The sequence below is a fragment of the Papio anubis genome, chromosome 1, assembly GCF_008728515.1.
Source record: "Papio anubis isolate 15944 chromosome 1, Panubis1.0, whole genome shotgun sequence".
Classification (NCBI taxonomy): domain Eukaryota; kingdom Metazoa; phylum Chordata; class Mammalia; order Primates; family Cercopithecidae; genus Papio; species Papio anubis.
In genome coordinates, this window is record NC_044976.1 from 32932881 (window position 1) to 32948380 (window position 15500).

Here is a 15500-nt window from a genome sequence, read left to right on the forward strand (position 1 = left end):
CTGGCAATGGCCTGGTCTGACATCATCATCTCCCCACCCTCAAGTTCTCCTGCCTCTACCTGTGGCACCCTAACCCTTCCTAATCACTGATACCAAACCTCTCCCCCTCCTCACTCTTCTCCCACAGATAACCAGACAGTCTCCGTACTGTGGTAGGAGAATAGACTCTGGGATCAATAAGAACTGAGCCACAACCCCAGCTCCATCAATCCCTAACTGTGTGGTCTGGAGCAAATCACTTTATCTCTGACTCTCAGTTTTATCATCTGTAAAATGGAACTAAGTGGGCTTTGCAGGGCTATTAGGAAGATAAGTTGACAGTGTCCAGGATTACCATCTTAATGACTACAAGGTAGGGGCAGCGCTTGTCAGCTCCAGCTCTTGATGTTACAGGGAATACAGACCCCGTGCTGCCAGATCTTCTGATTTTTCAAGACCTTCCCCCAAAATATGTTTTTATATGGAACCTCCAGATTTTGATATGTTGATAATTAATTGAAATGTTTCTTTAGCACCGTGAAGGCCAAACAAAACATTTGCCTCCAGGTCACCAGTTTGCACCCTCTGATGTATGCGAGGAGTTGAGCCCAGTGAATGCTACATAACAGAGAGTCAATAAACATTAATTCCCTTCTCTGCCCTTCTTATTGATTCTCTCAAAAGAAAAAAATCTCCCCAAGCCATTCCTCCCATTCCACTCCCTTCAGCTTCATCTTCATGCAGCTTTCACTGGCTCTGTGCATCCACAGATCCAGGCAGGGCTCTGAGCACCTCATCCAAGATGCCCTACCTCCCCTGGCACCCTCCCTGGCACCCTGGCACCCTCCCTGGCTCACAGGCATATAACAAAGCTCTTTGCGTGGCTCTGACACTTCGTAGTTGACAGAGCCCTTGCTAGGGTCTGGATGTGTCTCCCAAAATTCATATGTTGGAAACTTCATCCCCCATGTATTGGGGGGTGGGGCTTGAGGAGGTGTTTAGGTAATGAGGGCTCCACCCTCATGAATGGATTAATGACATTATAAAATGGCTTAATAGAGGAAGTTTGACCATTTTGGCCCTTCTGCCTCTGCCACGTGAGGACACGGCATTCCTCCTCTCTGAAGGACACAGTGTTTGAGGCACCATCTTGGGAGCAGAGGCCACATCCTCACGAGAGGCCAACACCTTGGTCTTGGACTTCCCAGCCTACAGAACTGTGAGAAAATAAATACCTGTTCTTTATAAATCACCCAGTCTGTGGTAGTCCGTTGCAGTGGCATGAAACAGGCCAAGACAGCCCTCTCCCTCTCATTTTCTCATTTCATCCATGCAACAGCCCTACGAGCTACCTCTTATCACTCCCAACACACAAGTAAGGGAAACAGGGTCCAGAGGGTACAAGTCAGTCGACAAATATTTGTTAAACACCTACTATGCACCAGGCACTATTAAATGGCAAATCCAAGGTTACAGAGAGTATGTTTGGCTGCAGATGGCAGATGCCTAAATTAAACAGGCTAAAACAAAAGGAAAATGCAGTGGTTTATGTGCATGCAGGAAAGAAAACATTATGGCTGGGCTCCCGAGATAGATCAAGCCGGGGACTCCAGAGCCTCCCAAGCACTCGCTTGCTCATCTTTTGTTTCTGTTTCCCTTTCTGCATCAGATTCATTGTCTCACTCAGCAAAGCAGCTTTTTCAAACAGCAAACTGCCGACAATTCCAGAGCCTCACTTCTCACTATGTCTGTCATCAGATAGACACTCTCCCTATCCCATGTTCAAAAGTCCCAGGGAAGACCCCTTGGTAGATCAGCATGGGTTAAGTTGTCACATTGGACCAATCAACTGAGCAAGATCCGTGTGACTGATTAGCTCAGTTAGGGGCCAGTCCCAGCCCTGAGCCAATCAACACTCAATGAGTGAAGATGCGGCTGGTTAGAGTGAGGATAAGCGAATTCCCCAGGAAATGAGATTGCTTCTCTGTTCAAACAAGAGATGTCTTAGTTTGGGCTCTCCCAAAAGCCAAGCCTGAGACAGGATTTGCATGCAAGTTGTTTATTTGGGAGGCCATCCCAGGAAACATCAGCATGGGAATGGGCAGTGAGTCAGAGAAGGGAAGAAAGCTAATGAAGGGTGTTTAATTGAGTGAGTTACCTCCATGGGCAATGGAGCTTAATCCTGCTGGGGACTGCTGGGAAACAGCAGAAAATGGCTTCACAGTCATCTCAATCAAAGGCTGAGGAGGCTGGAGATTTTATACCCTAACTTCTATCAGTCACTTGTTGAGGGCTCTTCCCAGTGGGGCATCAGTTCACTAGCACTTCCAGCCTACCCCATTTGCAGGCAGAGGCCCAGAAGCCCAGAGAGCCCCAGGCAGAGTGGCAGGTGCTGGCCATTGGACCCTGGTCCTGCTTCTGTAAATCATTGTGCTGTACAAGGTCCTCTTAACCACCGAAATGGAGTATGCCAAGAGGACCTAGGACTGATACTGACAGCCCCTGCTACATGTACTGACCACTTGATGGAACCAGATTTAAAATCCAGAGCTGTCTGGTAACTTTCAGTAAGTCATGTGGTCCCCACACTGGACCATGACTCAGCAGAGATGCTGAGCATCCAGGCAAGAGCCCAACAGGAAGGTCCTTGGCCTTGGAACTCTTGGCTAGCAAGGGGAAAGGTGGCAGCCAGTGGCCAAAGCTTCAAGAACTGCTCATAAGCCCTCAATACTCTAAAAGGGAGGCCCCAAATGGAACTGAGACAACCTGCCCAGAGACAACAAAACACTGTGTGAATGAGACCAGCGATTCAGCTTTAGTGTGGGCCGGGCTGGAGGGATGAAGATACCTAGAAGCATTGGGCCCCAGTCTCAGGAATGGTGAACCTCTCCATGACCCAGCTCACACAGAGCCTCAGAAATCATAGGAAGAGACCAAGGGGCACATTCCAGTTTCAGCCCCCTTGGGCTGAGCTTGGAAGCATGGGCAGAGCTGGTGGAGTAGGTCTAGAGGCCCAGGAAGGGAGGCATATCATAGGGGAAGAGCATGACCATTCGTCCCAGGGGAAAAACAAACGTCCACCCAACAGGTCAGAGAGCAACAGCCCACAGAGTGGAAGAAAATGAATGTGTGGGACATGCCAACTGTAAATCACCATGTTTACATACATCCTCTCAAGCACTCCTCACAACAGCACCCCCCACCCCTTCCACATTCTAAAGAAAGGAAACTAAGTCTCAGAGAGAAGAAATGAGTTGACCAAGGCCACATAGCTAAGGAGTAGAAATGGGGTTTGAGCCCAGGTCTGTGTGGATTCTGCCCATCACACAACTCTTTCCCTGTTTTCCAGGTTTGCCTCTTCTCTGTCATGCCCACCTTCCACCCCTCCCACCTCCAGCTCACTCCTGGATTTCCAGCATCCCCCAAGTCCCATCCCTCAGTAAAAGAACAGCCATGAAGCCTCCATTGAAACCTCTCAGTTGATAATAAACCCACTCTCATGATAACAAACCCACTCCCATGATAATGATGTTCATCTAACTAACCTAATTACTTCTTAAAGTCCCACCTCCCAACACTGTTGCATTGGGGGTTAAGTTTCAGTACGTGAGAACATTGGGGGACACATTCCAAGCATAGCAGGGGGAGTGAGTGGGAAACGTGGCACATAGGTTCGTACAGATGTGTTTGGAGTTAATGAGTTCAGTGCTATGTGTGCCAAGTAGGCGCCACTTGAACTATCCAGGGCCACGAGGTGGCAGCAATAGTTGGAGTCCTCAGCCCCAAGCTGGTGGTAGGAGCCACAGCCTGTGGAGAGTGCACTGAGAGAAGAGAATCCAGCAGAGCTCTGGAGAGTGCTGGCGTTTTAGGAAGCAGGCAGAGGGTTACTGGCAGAGGAGAAAGCTCCAGGCCTCAATTTACATCTTACTCTTTTGGAAAGGCTTTCCCTGCCTCCTGAAACTAGGTCTGGTTCTCCATTTTGCATTCTCTTGGCACTGTGCTTCTCCTTTGTGTCTATCACAATTGCATTTTTAGAGTTATTGGTGTGTGTGTGTGTATTTAATGTCTTATTTCCTCCTTTGACTGTAATCTTCAAGAGGACCATGCCCAGAGGTTGAACCATGAGAATCATGCTTACTGATCTATTTCCACCATCAGGCACAACACGTGGCACATAGTAGGTGCTTAATGAATATTTGACGATGAGTAAATGATTCTGTTTATCAGGCATAAGGAAGCCAACAGTGTGGCCAAATCCTTGGGTATGAAGATATTGAAGCATTACAGTGTTAAGAGCACTGGCTCCGGAGCTCAGCTACCTGAATTCCAACCCCAGCTCTCCTGATTACTGATTGTGCAAGCCCAGGCAAGTTTCTTAGCCTCTCTGGGCCTCAGTTTTCCCATCTGGAACATGGGGCCATTGGAGTTCCTACCTCACAGGGTTATTTCTATCAGTGGCCCAACCACCTATCAAATCACCAAAATCAGTAACCTGTGAACCATCCTAGGCCAGCCTCCTGCCTCACACCCTACATCCAATCAGTCCCCCAAAGCTGCCAGCTGTATTTACCAGCTATTTCCCAAATCCAACCCTCTTGCTCATCTCTTGCCTAAATCATTGCAGTAACTTTCATACTGGTCTCACAAGCCCCTCCAGCCTCTTTTCTCAAACAGAGGGAGCTTTCTAAACACACAGTTGATCTTCATTATTCACAGATTCCGTATTGTGCTTTCGCCAGCTCACCACAATTTATGTCTTTTTTTTTTTTTTTTTTTGAGATGGAGTCTCGCTCTGTCACCCAGGCTGGAGTGCAGTGGCCGGATCTCAGCTCACTGTAAGCTCCGCCTCTTGGGTTTACACTATTCTCCTGCCTCAGCCTCCCAAGTAGCTGGGACTACAGGCGCCCGCCACCTCGCCTGTCTAGTTTTTTGTATTTTTTAGTAGAGACAGAGTTTCACCGTGTTAGCCAGGATGGTCTCGATCTCCTGACCTCATGATCCGCCCGTCTCGGCCTCCCAAAGTGCTGGGATTACAGGCTTGAGCCACCACACCCGGCCCACAATTTATTTCTAATCCAAAATTTACACTTAAGACACTTTCATGGCCATTTATAACATAAACAGAGTGGCAAGAATTTGAGTCTCCCAATGCACATGTTCCCAGCTGTGGCTGAACAAGGTGACATTCTGCCTTCCCCTTTCAGCTCTAATACTATAAGCATATGTTCTACTGGAGGTCTACTTACTGCCATGTTTTTCTCATTTCTTGCTTTTTGCTGGGGTTTTGCTGTTTGAAATGGCCCTGAGTATAGTGCTGAAGTGCTATCTAGTGTTTCTTTTTTTTGAGACAGAGCTCGTTCTGTGACCCAGGCTGGAGTGCAGTGGCCGGATCTCAGTTCACTGCAAGCTCCACCTCCCAGATTCACGCCATTCTCCTGCCTCAGCCTCCTGAGTAGCTGGGACTACAGGCGCCCGCCACCTCGCCCGGCTAGTTCTTTGTATTTTTTGGTAGAGACGGGGTTTCACCATGTTAGCCAGGATGGTCTCGATCTCCTGACCTCGTGATCTGCCCGTCTTGGCCTCCCAAAGTGCTGGGATTACAGGCTTGAGCCACCGCGCCCAGCCGCCATCTAGTGTTTCTAAGCACACGAAGACTATAATGGGCCTTATGGAAAAAATATGTGTGTTAGACAAGCTTCATTCAGTCGAGTTATAGTGGTGTTGGCTATGAGTCCAATATTAATGAGTCAACAATATATATTAAACAAGGTGTCTTCAGAAACACACATAAAACAGACTTCTATATTGATCAGTTGATAACCACATTGCAAACAGAAGCTTGCAGGAACCTAGCCTCATATGTCCTCTAGGAAGAATGCTTCAATATGCACTAACTTGGTGTTCCTGGTGACTTATAGAATATAACTACCTCGAATAATGAGAATCAGAAGTACCAATCTGACCATGTCTCTTCCTTTTTTAGAACTCACTCCTGCCTCAGCACAAATGTAAAAATAGAAAAAAGAAAAGAATTCCCTCATGCCTCCCTCTGCACCCAAGATAAATTCAGACTCCTTAGCATGACATTCCAGGTCCTTCATGGTCTGGAAGGTCTTTGCTGACCTTCCAGTCACCTGGCCATGTGGTGCCCCCACCACTACCCAGCCCACTCTCTAATGTTCTTCCATTATCTTTCACAAAGGTCCTCTGCGCACTATGTGCCCACTGCTTCAAAGTCTCCTCCTCACTCAGCATCTCTTCTTGGTGAACTCCTATACATCCTTCAAGACCCAGCTTAAATGTTACCTTCCCTGGGTCTCCCTCTGGCAGAACTTAAAACTCCCTTCTCTATCTATGTCTTTTCTAGGACTTCTCCCAATGTTGTAACTGATCTCTTTATATGCCTCCTCTCTCCTGTACTTGGCAACAGCTTTTTGGAAAGAGCCTGAAGGAGTATAGAAATGTGTGACTCTCTGTAGGGTGTGTGCATTTCACACACCATTCATTCAATAAGTACAAATTGAAGCCTAACTGGACAAGACACCAGGCACCATTCTAGGCACGAGAGGTAGAGCAGTGAATAAAATAAAGCCACTGCTGCATGTGTGTGCAACACTGTGCCCATAATTGTGGCCTATGTGTAAGAGTATGCACATGTGAAGCCACATTGTGTTTGCTTGTGGACATGTGGTGTTTGTGGCTGCTGAATACTTTGTTGAATCCTGACCCTATGTGACCTGCTGATACAGGGCGCCTTGGAAGTTAATTAGGCCAACGGACTGTGTCTGTGCACTAACGAGAAGCCTTCCCCAGGCACCCCCGCCCACCTTCTCCACCTCTCCTGTGGTTCCTGCCTGGCTTGGGTTTGGCCTTTTTAACCCAAAGACAACATGCATCCAAATGAGATTTTCTCTAGTGAATATGTCTCTCTCTCCCTCCCTTCTCCTCTGCCTTCCCTGTATCTCAGAAAGAAAAGGCCTAGGAATAAGGAAAAGGGGGAGGAAGAAATATTTTTTTGAGGACATACTATGCAGCAGGCCTGTGCTGGGCAGTTTACACGCATTACAGGCAATTGCAGACAGGGCTTCCCTTGTGCCAGGCACTGTTCTAAGCACTTTACCCCTACGGCTGGGTTAATTCATGCATCCACCCTATGAGGTAGGATTTGTTCTTTTCCCACTTTCACAGAGAAGGCGAGGCATCACACAGTGAGAAAGTGGCAGAACTGGGATTCAGGCCTCAGCTTCTCCCACACAAGCCCACAGATGGAAGGATGAATAAGGAGTCAGAGTGGACCTGTGCCTCTCCCTGAGAGGATACCAGGATTTGAGGCTCAGTGCCCTGGGAAGAGTGAACCCCTCAGTTTCCTGAGCCTCATCAGAAGCAGTCTGGGGAGGCTCGGGCCCAGCCAATGGCAGTGCAGGCCCCAACTCCTCCTCCTCCCGGGCTGGGCTGGCACACCCAGGACAGGCGCTGTCCTGGGAACAGGCTTCAACGGGCTTCCCTGAAAACCTTCCCCGCTTCTGGATATGAAATTCCAGCTGCTTGCTGAGTCCTATTGCCGGCTGCTGGGAGCCAGGAGAGCCCTGAGGAGTAGCCACTCAGGTAAGGGCATCTGTGTCCACATGTGCCCTGCCCCTTGGCATACGTGGCAGGAGGACACTTCTCTGCTGGGGAGTTGGGGGAGGTGGCCTGGACATATCCGCGCCCTGGGTCCCGGTGGTGGAGGCATAAGTGGCTCTGGGTTCTTTCAGCTCTCCCCAGCCAGGCAAAGGTGGGAGCAGGGAACTGAGTGGGAGAGGAGCTAAGAAGGGGCCAGGCCGGAAACTCAGCAGGAAGGGTAGCTCTGCCTGGGCCTGCAAAGCCCTGCCCCACTCCTCTCCAAGTAGGGATGGGCTGGGTGACAGCCCCTGGGGGCTAAAGGCGGAGCCTCCCTGGGTGTTCCCTGAGAAGCTGCCAGGAGTCTCGCCTACCTTAGACAGGACTGAGAATGCAAGCTGGTGATTCAGATCAGAGGCCCCCACCCCCCGACCCCCACCCCCACCCATCCGCCATCCAACCCCCAGCCACCCTCATCCAGGATCCACGCACAGCGGGGAGGACAGAATCCGTCTGCACTCAAACAGGCAGGCAGCTCATTGAAACTTGAGGAAAGGGTCTGAGGCCTAAGGCTGGGCAGTTCCCGGAGGGTGGGCTCTAGAGCCAGCCTGCCTGGGTTCAAATCCTAGCCCTGCCACTTACTAGCTGTGTGACATTGAACAAGTTAATTAATCCCTCTGTGTTCCTCTTTCCTCATCTGTAAATTGGGAATAAAAAATATGCCCTTTCCTAAGGTTGCTGTGAAGGAATAATGTACTGATTCATGCAAAGAACTTAGAGCAGTGCCCGGCACGGCACGAATGCTTCATGGATATTGGCTGTTATCACTCCTCTGCTTTGTCGCTGTGGAGGCTCGGGACAGCCTGGGGGGCTTCAGCCTGCACCAGCACGGGAAGACCGTCCTGAGCCCTTTAGCAGCTAGGCAGACAGGTTCCTTGGGGCCCCAGGGTGCACCGTTGGTCGAAACCACAGTGCATGGGTCTCAGTGGACACACCCCCATCCCCAGGAGTCAGGCAGAGGACTCGCAGCTGAGGACGTGGGGAGCCCTTACTCTGCAGTCACGGTCCTTACCTGGAGGTGAATCTGATTCTGTGAGTCCATCAGGCCAAATTCACCAGCAGAAGTGACAGGAGCAGCATTTCCCACTTGATGTCTTGACAAGGCTGTTCCACAAGATGATAAAAGGAGGAAAAGGGCTTCTGTGGGCAAAGGAGTTTGGGCAATGCCACATATTTCATACCTCTTTTGGTGAATTTATTAGTGAGCTTCTTAGCACGGTTGAGCTAAAGAACCCTATTTAACTTTACTAAACCCAACGTTTGCCAACTTTTCTTGACACAGAATCCTCTTCTCTCACTTCTCCTATTGCCAACTTATGGGACAGGGTTCCAGGGAACACTGTTTGGGAAACACTGGAATACCAGGCTACTCTAGGCAGCCAACTGCATGAGGAGAATTCATTGCTGTCTGCTTTAGCTTTCAGCTGGATTGCACTGGCATGCTTCGGATGAGTGGCACTAAGCAGGACTCTGCCTGGCTAATTACAGAGTGTTAGAGCAGATGGGGGCTTGGGAACAAGGTTCCAGCCTCCTTTCCAGTCCCATCTCTGAGCCAAGAAAAGAACAAAGCGCAGGTTCCCCTGGGGAAGGGGCTGTCTGAGAAGAGGCAGCAATGCTCAGAAAGGAGATAACCATCTCAAGGCTCAGTCCCTTGAGGAGGAGGGCCAGGGTTGAAATAGAGGGAGCAGGCAGAATGTCCCAACTCCGTAAGTCTTCACTCTGCAGAACCCCAAGACCACAGCCTCAGGCCCTGGGAGGAATGAGTGGCTCCCTGGACCTGCCCTCATCCACTTTTATTGGTAAGAGTTGGGTTCTGGACTTAATTACCTATGCTCAAATCCCAGCTCTGCACCTAATAGTTGTGTAACCTTGTATAATGCCTCTAAACCTCAGCTTCCTCCCTCTATAAAATGGGGACAGTAGTAGAACCTAGTTCCTCTAGTAGTGGTGAGGATGAAATGCGATGACATATTTCTACAAAGTGCTCAGAGTGAGTCTGTGATAAATGTAGGAAATTGTTGTTCTCGTTTCCGTGCAGTAGCAGCTGACGCGTGGGTCCACCATGAACTGGAGTATCTTTGAGGGACTCCTGAGTGGGGTCAACAAGTACTCCACAGCCTTTGGGCGCATCTGGCTGTCTCTGGTCTTCATCTTCCGTGTGCTGGTGTACCTGGTGACGGCCGAGCGTGTGTGGAGTGACGACCACAAGGACTTCGACTGCAACACTCTCCAGCCTGGCTGCTCCAACGTCTGCTTCGATGAGTTCTTCCCCGTGTCCCATGTGCGCCTCTGGGCCCTGCAGCTTATCCTGGTCACGTGCCCCTCCCTGCTCGTGGTCATGCACGTGGCCTACCGGGAGGTTCAGGAGAAGAGGCACCGAGAAGCCCATGGGGAGAACAGTGGGCGCCTCTACCTGAACCCCGGCAAGAAGCGGGGTGGGCTCTGGTGGACATACGTCTGCAGCCTAGTGTTCAAGGCCAGCGTGGACATCGCCTTTCTCTATGTGTTCCACTCACTCTACCCCAAATATATCCTCCCTCCTGTGGTCAAGTGCCACGCAGATCCATGTCCCAATATAGTGGACTGCTTCATCTCCAAACCGTCAGAGAAGAACATTTTCACCCTCTTCATGGTGGCCACAGCTGCCATCTGCATCCTGCTCAACCTCGTGGAGCTCATCTACCTGGTGAGCAAGAGGTGCCACGAGTGCCTGGCAGCAAGGAAAGCCCAAGCCATGTACACAGGTCATCACCCACATGGCACCACCTCTTCCTGCAAACAAGACGACCTCCTTTCGGGTGACCTCATCTTTCTGGGCTCAGACAGTCATCCTCCTCTCTTACCAGACCGCCCCCGAGACCATGTGAAGAAAACCATCTTGTGAGGGGCTGCCTGGACTGGGCTGGCAGGTTGGGCCTGGATGGGGAGGCTCTAAGCCTCTCTCGTAGGTGCAACCTGAGAGTGGGGGAGCTTAGCCGTGAGGTAGGGGCAGGCAAGAGAGAGTATTCAGACACTCTGGGAGCCAATTCCCAGTCCTCCGCTCCAGCCACCTGCCCCAGCTGGACGGCATTGAGCCAGTTCCCCCTCTGCTCTGCAGCTCGGTTTCCTTTTCTAGAATGGAAATAGTGAGGGCCACTGCCCAGGGTTGGAGGGAGGCGGGCATTCATAGAAGAACACACATGCGGGCATCTTCATCATGTCTGGCCCACTGTGAGAGCTTAATAAAAGTCAACTCGTTTGCTGGTTCCAGGTGCCCTCTGGTTGTGCGGCCTTTGTGACCCTCACATGTTCATGGTGTCAATCTCTCTGCCTCCGCAAAGGGCTGCACTTGGTCCAGTCTGATGAGAGGCATCCTCTCTTCCAGAAAGGGGGCCCCCCAGAACTCCAGGGGATGTGCTACTTGCTCATGCTCCCATCTAGCCTTTATGCCCCATGGCAAGTTTAGGCCTGTGGGTTGTCTGCAGAGAGAATGGAGCTTAGTCCACAGGGAGCTGCACGTGGCAGTGGGAAGTTCATGAACTCAGAATTCCTGTGTCGAATCCAAGTTCCACCGGGACTCTGGGAAAGTAACTTCAGCTTCTCTCCAAAACTGGTTAATAATACCTAGCCTGTGGGGTTGTGCTGAGGACTGATGAGCTCATGGCTGTGGACAGGGTTAGCCAGCTGTAAAAGGACACATAAATGTTAATCATTGGTATTAGGAAGTGCTCGATAATGCCTGTGGGAAATGAGGCAGAAGGCTCCTCCCTAGCTGCACATTAACCTTCATCGTCCCAGCCGGAACACAGGTCCCAGGCCCCCCACCAGCATATGTGGGGTCACGCTCCAGCTTCCCTGGAGGCCTTCCCCAGGACCCACAGAGGAAGAACAGCAATGCTGTGTCTGGCCCTGTACTAACTGGGGCATTTCATGCTGCTGACCTGCATTCCTTGCCTCCACCAGGGCTGTGAGTGCCCTGGTCTAGAAAAGTCATAGTTGACCCCTCCCATCCCCTACACAATCCAAGAGCTTCCCAGGCTCCAATCCCAGAAATATCCCACCACCAGAATGGGATGCATTCTTGCACTAAATTACGGTTGCCCCTTTCCGTAGATGTCAGCTGCTGAGGACCTCAGAATCAGGCTTCCCAGGAAAAGGGCAGGAGAGAGGGCAAGGAGGCAGGGCAAGGAGGCAATGGGAAGGGGACATGGTCAATCCCACTGGTGCAGTCCTAGGCCTGAGCATAATGATGTTGGGCTCCTGAACCCCACAGAGCAGTCTTACCCACATACCTGCCTGCCTAGGAGCCAGGCCCAGCCATGCCCAGCCAGGCTAGAGAGGAGGCGTGGGCCAGGAGAGAAGAGCCACAGGTGTTTGCTCTGAATATGTGCCCGGGGAAATCCGCCCTCCTGCCTGCCCACCCAATCACTCTCGCTTGGCTCATTGGCCCAGAAAGCCCCACCCAGCAGGTGAGGAACAAAAGCTGCCTCCAGGAGGTCCTGAGGCAGACGGACAAGCCTAAGGACAAGGGAGGAGCTACTGGACCCAAGAAGGGTGAGGACTGAATAGGGCAGGAGGCTGGCCGGAAGAAAGCAACCAGCTGAGCTGAGGATATCCAAGGGATCTCAGGCTGTGAGCTGGGCTTTAGGGAGGCAGTCAGAGGCTCAGGGTCCCTAAAGGATCCCCAGGGAAGTGCCAAGGAGGAGAAGGAATGTCCTGGCTGACCTAAGGGAGGACAGAAGATTAGGGAAGAGGGGGGATCAGGAAGTAATGGGTTTCAGTTCAGTTTAACAAACATCTATTGTGTGTCCACTGGGCCAGGCCAGTGCTGGGTGCTAGGGAGAGAGAGGTGAAGAGCCTGCCCTCTAGCAGCTGACAGTATGGCAAAAAAATAAGACAGGTGAATAGACCATTTGGGTACAGGCGATACCTCTTGCTTGGAAAATGTCCCAGGCACACGATGTCTGAAGAGGCTGAGAGCAGAGTCAGTGATTGGGGATAGGGAGGGAAGAGGGTAGGAGGAGGGGAGGGTTTGGAGATGGAGCCTGATGGGGACTCCAGATAAGGGGGTGTGGAGGTCAGAGTCCACAGGACAGGGGCCTGAGAGGAAATAATGGAAATGCGGCTAGCAAACAGCCACTAAATGGACAGAGGAGGGGGTGCCCTGAGAGAAAGTAAATGGGGAGTCCAGACCATGCCAGAATCCATCCTGGGTCCTTCCTAAAGCTGGAATGGTTAGAATTCCAGAGGAACCCACTGTGGTCAAGACAGTCAGCCCTCAGGCCCCAGCATCAATACATGGGTTGGCAGGGATGATATCAAGTCCCCATGATTCCAAAGCACCTCTCTTTAGTTTGGGAGGGAATGCCAGGGCGGAGAACCTTCCTGGAGCCAGAGGCAAGGAGTAAGGATGAAGATTGTTCTGGGATTTACCAAGGGGCTGATGTGAACGTCCCCAGCACAGGGCCAGGCTCTTGTTGGTGTTCAGTAAAAATGGGATGGATCTGACAACTGATAAGGGTACGTTCCCACCCTTCCTGCCCTGGCCCAGCCCTGACAGCTGACGGGAGAGCAGATCATCCAATTCAAACCTTCCCACAATCTCTTTAGAAGTCATGGGCTGAAACATGGGGTAATAGAGGTTGGCTGGCATGTCCATGCAGGATGATTGTCTTCACATGTATCTATTACCTTGTAGAATAAAATAGATCCTGATTTTGGAACCCGAAGGCCAAAGTGCAAGACTCTGCTACTTCCATCTGTGGACCCTTGGGTGGGTATCTCTGGGCCTTCACTTACTCTTTGTGAAATGGGGACAGGGGCAATCCCTACCCTACCAAGTCATTGGGAGTGAGGACATGATGACACGGTGATTGTGAAAAGATTTTTTCCATCGCACCAGCATTAAGCGTGCCCATCTCCAGGTTCCCCCAGGCCTCAAGGCTCCCAAGGCCTGAGTGGGTGGGTAGCACCCAGGCATAGATCTTCCACGTGCAGTACCCGGGACACAGCCAGCATGAACTGGGCATTTCTGCAGGGCCTCCTGAGTGGCGTGAACAAGTACTCCACGGCTCTGAGCCGCATCTGGCTGTCTGTGGTGTTCATCTTTCGCGTGCTGGTGTACGTGGTGGCGGCGGAGGAGGTGTGGGACGATGAGCAGAAGGACTTTGTCTGCAACACCAAGCAGCCCGGCTGCCCCAACGTCTGCTATGACGAGTTCTTCCCCGTGTCCCACGTGCGCCTCTGGGCCCTGCAGCTCATCCTGGTCACGTGCCCCTCGCTGCTCGTGGTCATGCACGTGGCCTACCGTGAGGAACGGGAGCGCAAGCACCGCCTGAAACACGGGCCCAATGCCCCGTCCCTGTACAACAACCCGAGCAAGAAGCGGGGTGGGCTGTGGTGGACGTACTTGCTGAGTCTCATCTTCAAGGCCGCTGTGGATGCCGGCTTCCTCTATATCTTCCACCGCCTCTACAAGGATTACGACATGCCCCGCGTAGTGGCCTGCTCCGTGGAGCCTTGCCCCCACACTGTGGACTGCTACATCTCCCGGCCCACGGAAAAGAAGGTCTTCACCTACTTCATGGTGACCACAGCTGCCATCTGCATCCTGCTCAACCTCAGTGAGGTCTTCTACTTGGTGGGCAAGAGGTGCACGGAGATCTTCGGCCCCAGGCACCGGCGGTCTCGGCGCCGGGAACGCCTACCCGACACCTGCCCACCGTATGTCCTCTCCCAGGGAGGGCACCCTGAGGATGGGAACTCTGTCCTAATGAAGGCTGGGTCGGCCCCAGTGGATGCAGGTCGGTATCCATAATCTGCGAGGTCAGCAGATAAGATCACCAGGTCCCCCCACCTGAGGCCACCCAGGAAAACAGGCAGGGGCAGGGGCATCCTTACCGTAGCAGGGTGGTGAGGACGGTGGCTGTGGGGGCTCAGGAAGCTCACCCAGGGGCCAATGTGGGAGGTGGCGGGTAGTTTGGTCCCTGGGTCCTGAGCCTCAGGGGAGGGAGGTTGATGGCTGGCGGGGATTTTGTATATGGCAATAGTGTATGTCAAACCTCTTAATAAATACGATTTTCCCAGTACTTTGCAGACCAGATGGGGAGTGGCGGATAGGAAAACGGGGGTGGGGGGATTAGGTGGACCTCAGAGAGGATGCCAAGGCAACTCGGTGAGCACCTGAGCACCAGAACCTCAGATCCAGGCTCACCCATCACCCCCCAACACACACACAGTGTGCCCCCAGGACGTGGTGGGGAGTGCCTAAAGGCAGAAGGTACTCCAGGGGCCTCTTGGTTCTGCAACCAGCTGACCAAAGCCGGAGGAGAGGAACCCCAGGGGACTCTGTGCCCAGCAGGAGCCGGTTCTCAGTGAGTGCCCATCACAGGAATGAGCGTGGGTTGGGCCTCCCTAGCCCTGCCCAGCACGGGTCCCAGATAGGTGAGTCCCCTCTGACAGTAGGAGGGGCAGGGCTGAGAGCAAGCCAGGGATGGGGGTCTGTCAAGGTGCCCAAGAGGCACATCCTACAGGCCAGGGCCCATTGAGAGTGTCTGAGCTGAAAGGTCCCTCGTGGATCCTGGAGTCTATGGAATTTCATGTTCTTTTTCACTGATACAACTTCCCCATCCCATACTCCCCCACCCCACAACCACTCAGACTTTGGCAACTCCCAGAACCACACCTCCACCCTAACATGCCTCCGAGCCCCACCAAATGCCCACTAGACAATTTCCTGGGAGGCCCCCAGCCGTCTCATGCTCGCCACTCCCAAGCTGACCTCAGCAGCTCCCCACAGACTTGCCCCCTGGAAGATGCCCCGCCCCATCTCATGCAGGACACAGCTATTCACCCAACTGCCCAAGCCAGGGGAAGGGACAAGC

The 15500-nt window shown here is 52.1% G+C and overlaps 2 protein-coding genes across 2 annotated transcripts; both read left to right on the forward strand.

The window, feature by feature from the left end:
• Positions 1–9679: 9679 nt before the first annotated feature.
• Positions 9680–10883, forward strand: GJB5 (gap junction protein beta 5). Its single transcript, XM_021939225.2, has one exon. The coding sequence runs from the start codon at positions 9701–9703 to the stop codon at positions 10520–10522; it is 822 nt and encodes a 273-aa protein (XP_021794917.1). The 5' UTR covers positions 9680–9700; the 3' UTR covers positions 10523–10883.
• A 2393-nt stretch (positions 10884–13276) lies between these two features.
• GJB4 (gap junction protein beta 4) lies at positions 13277–14705 on the forward strand. The gene has a single exon (XM_031666833.1). It carries the CDS (start codon positions 13634–13636, stop codon positions 14432–14434), a length of 801 nt encoding a protein of 266 aa, XP_031522693.1. The 5' UTR covers positions 13277–13633; the 3' UTR covers positions 14435–14705.
• The last annotated feature ends 795 nt before the right edge of the window (positions 14706–15500 follow it).

What these genes read in the sequence shown, in the direction of transcription:
- GJB5 (XM_021939225.2), top strand. Translation starts at nt 9,701, where the DNA reads ATGAACTGGAGTATCTTTGAGGGACTCCTGAGTGGGGTCAACAAGTAC.
- GJB4 (XM_031666833.1), top strand. Translation starts at nt 13,634, where the DNA reads ATGAACTGGGCATTTCTGCAGGGCCTCCTGAGTGGCGTGAACAAGTAC.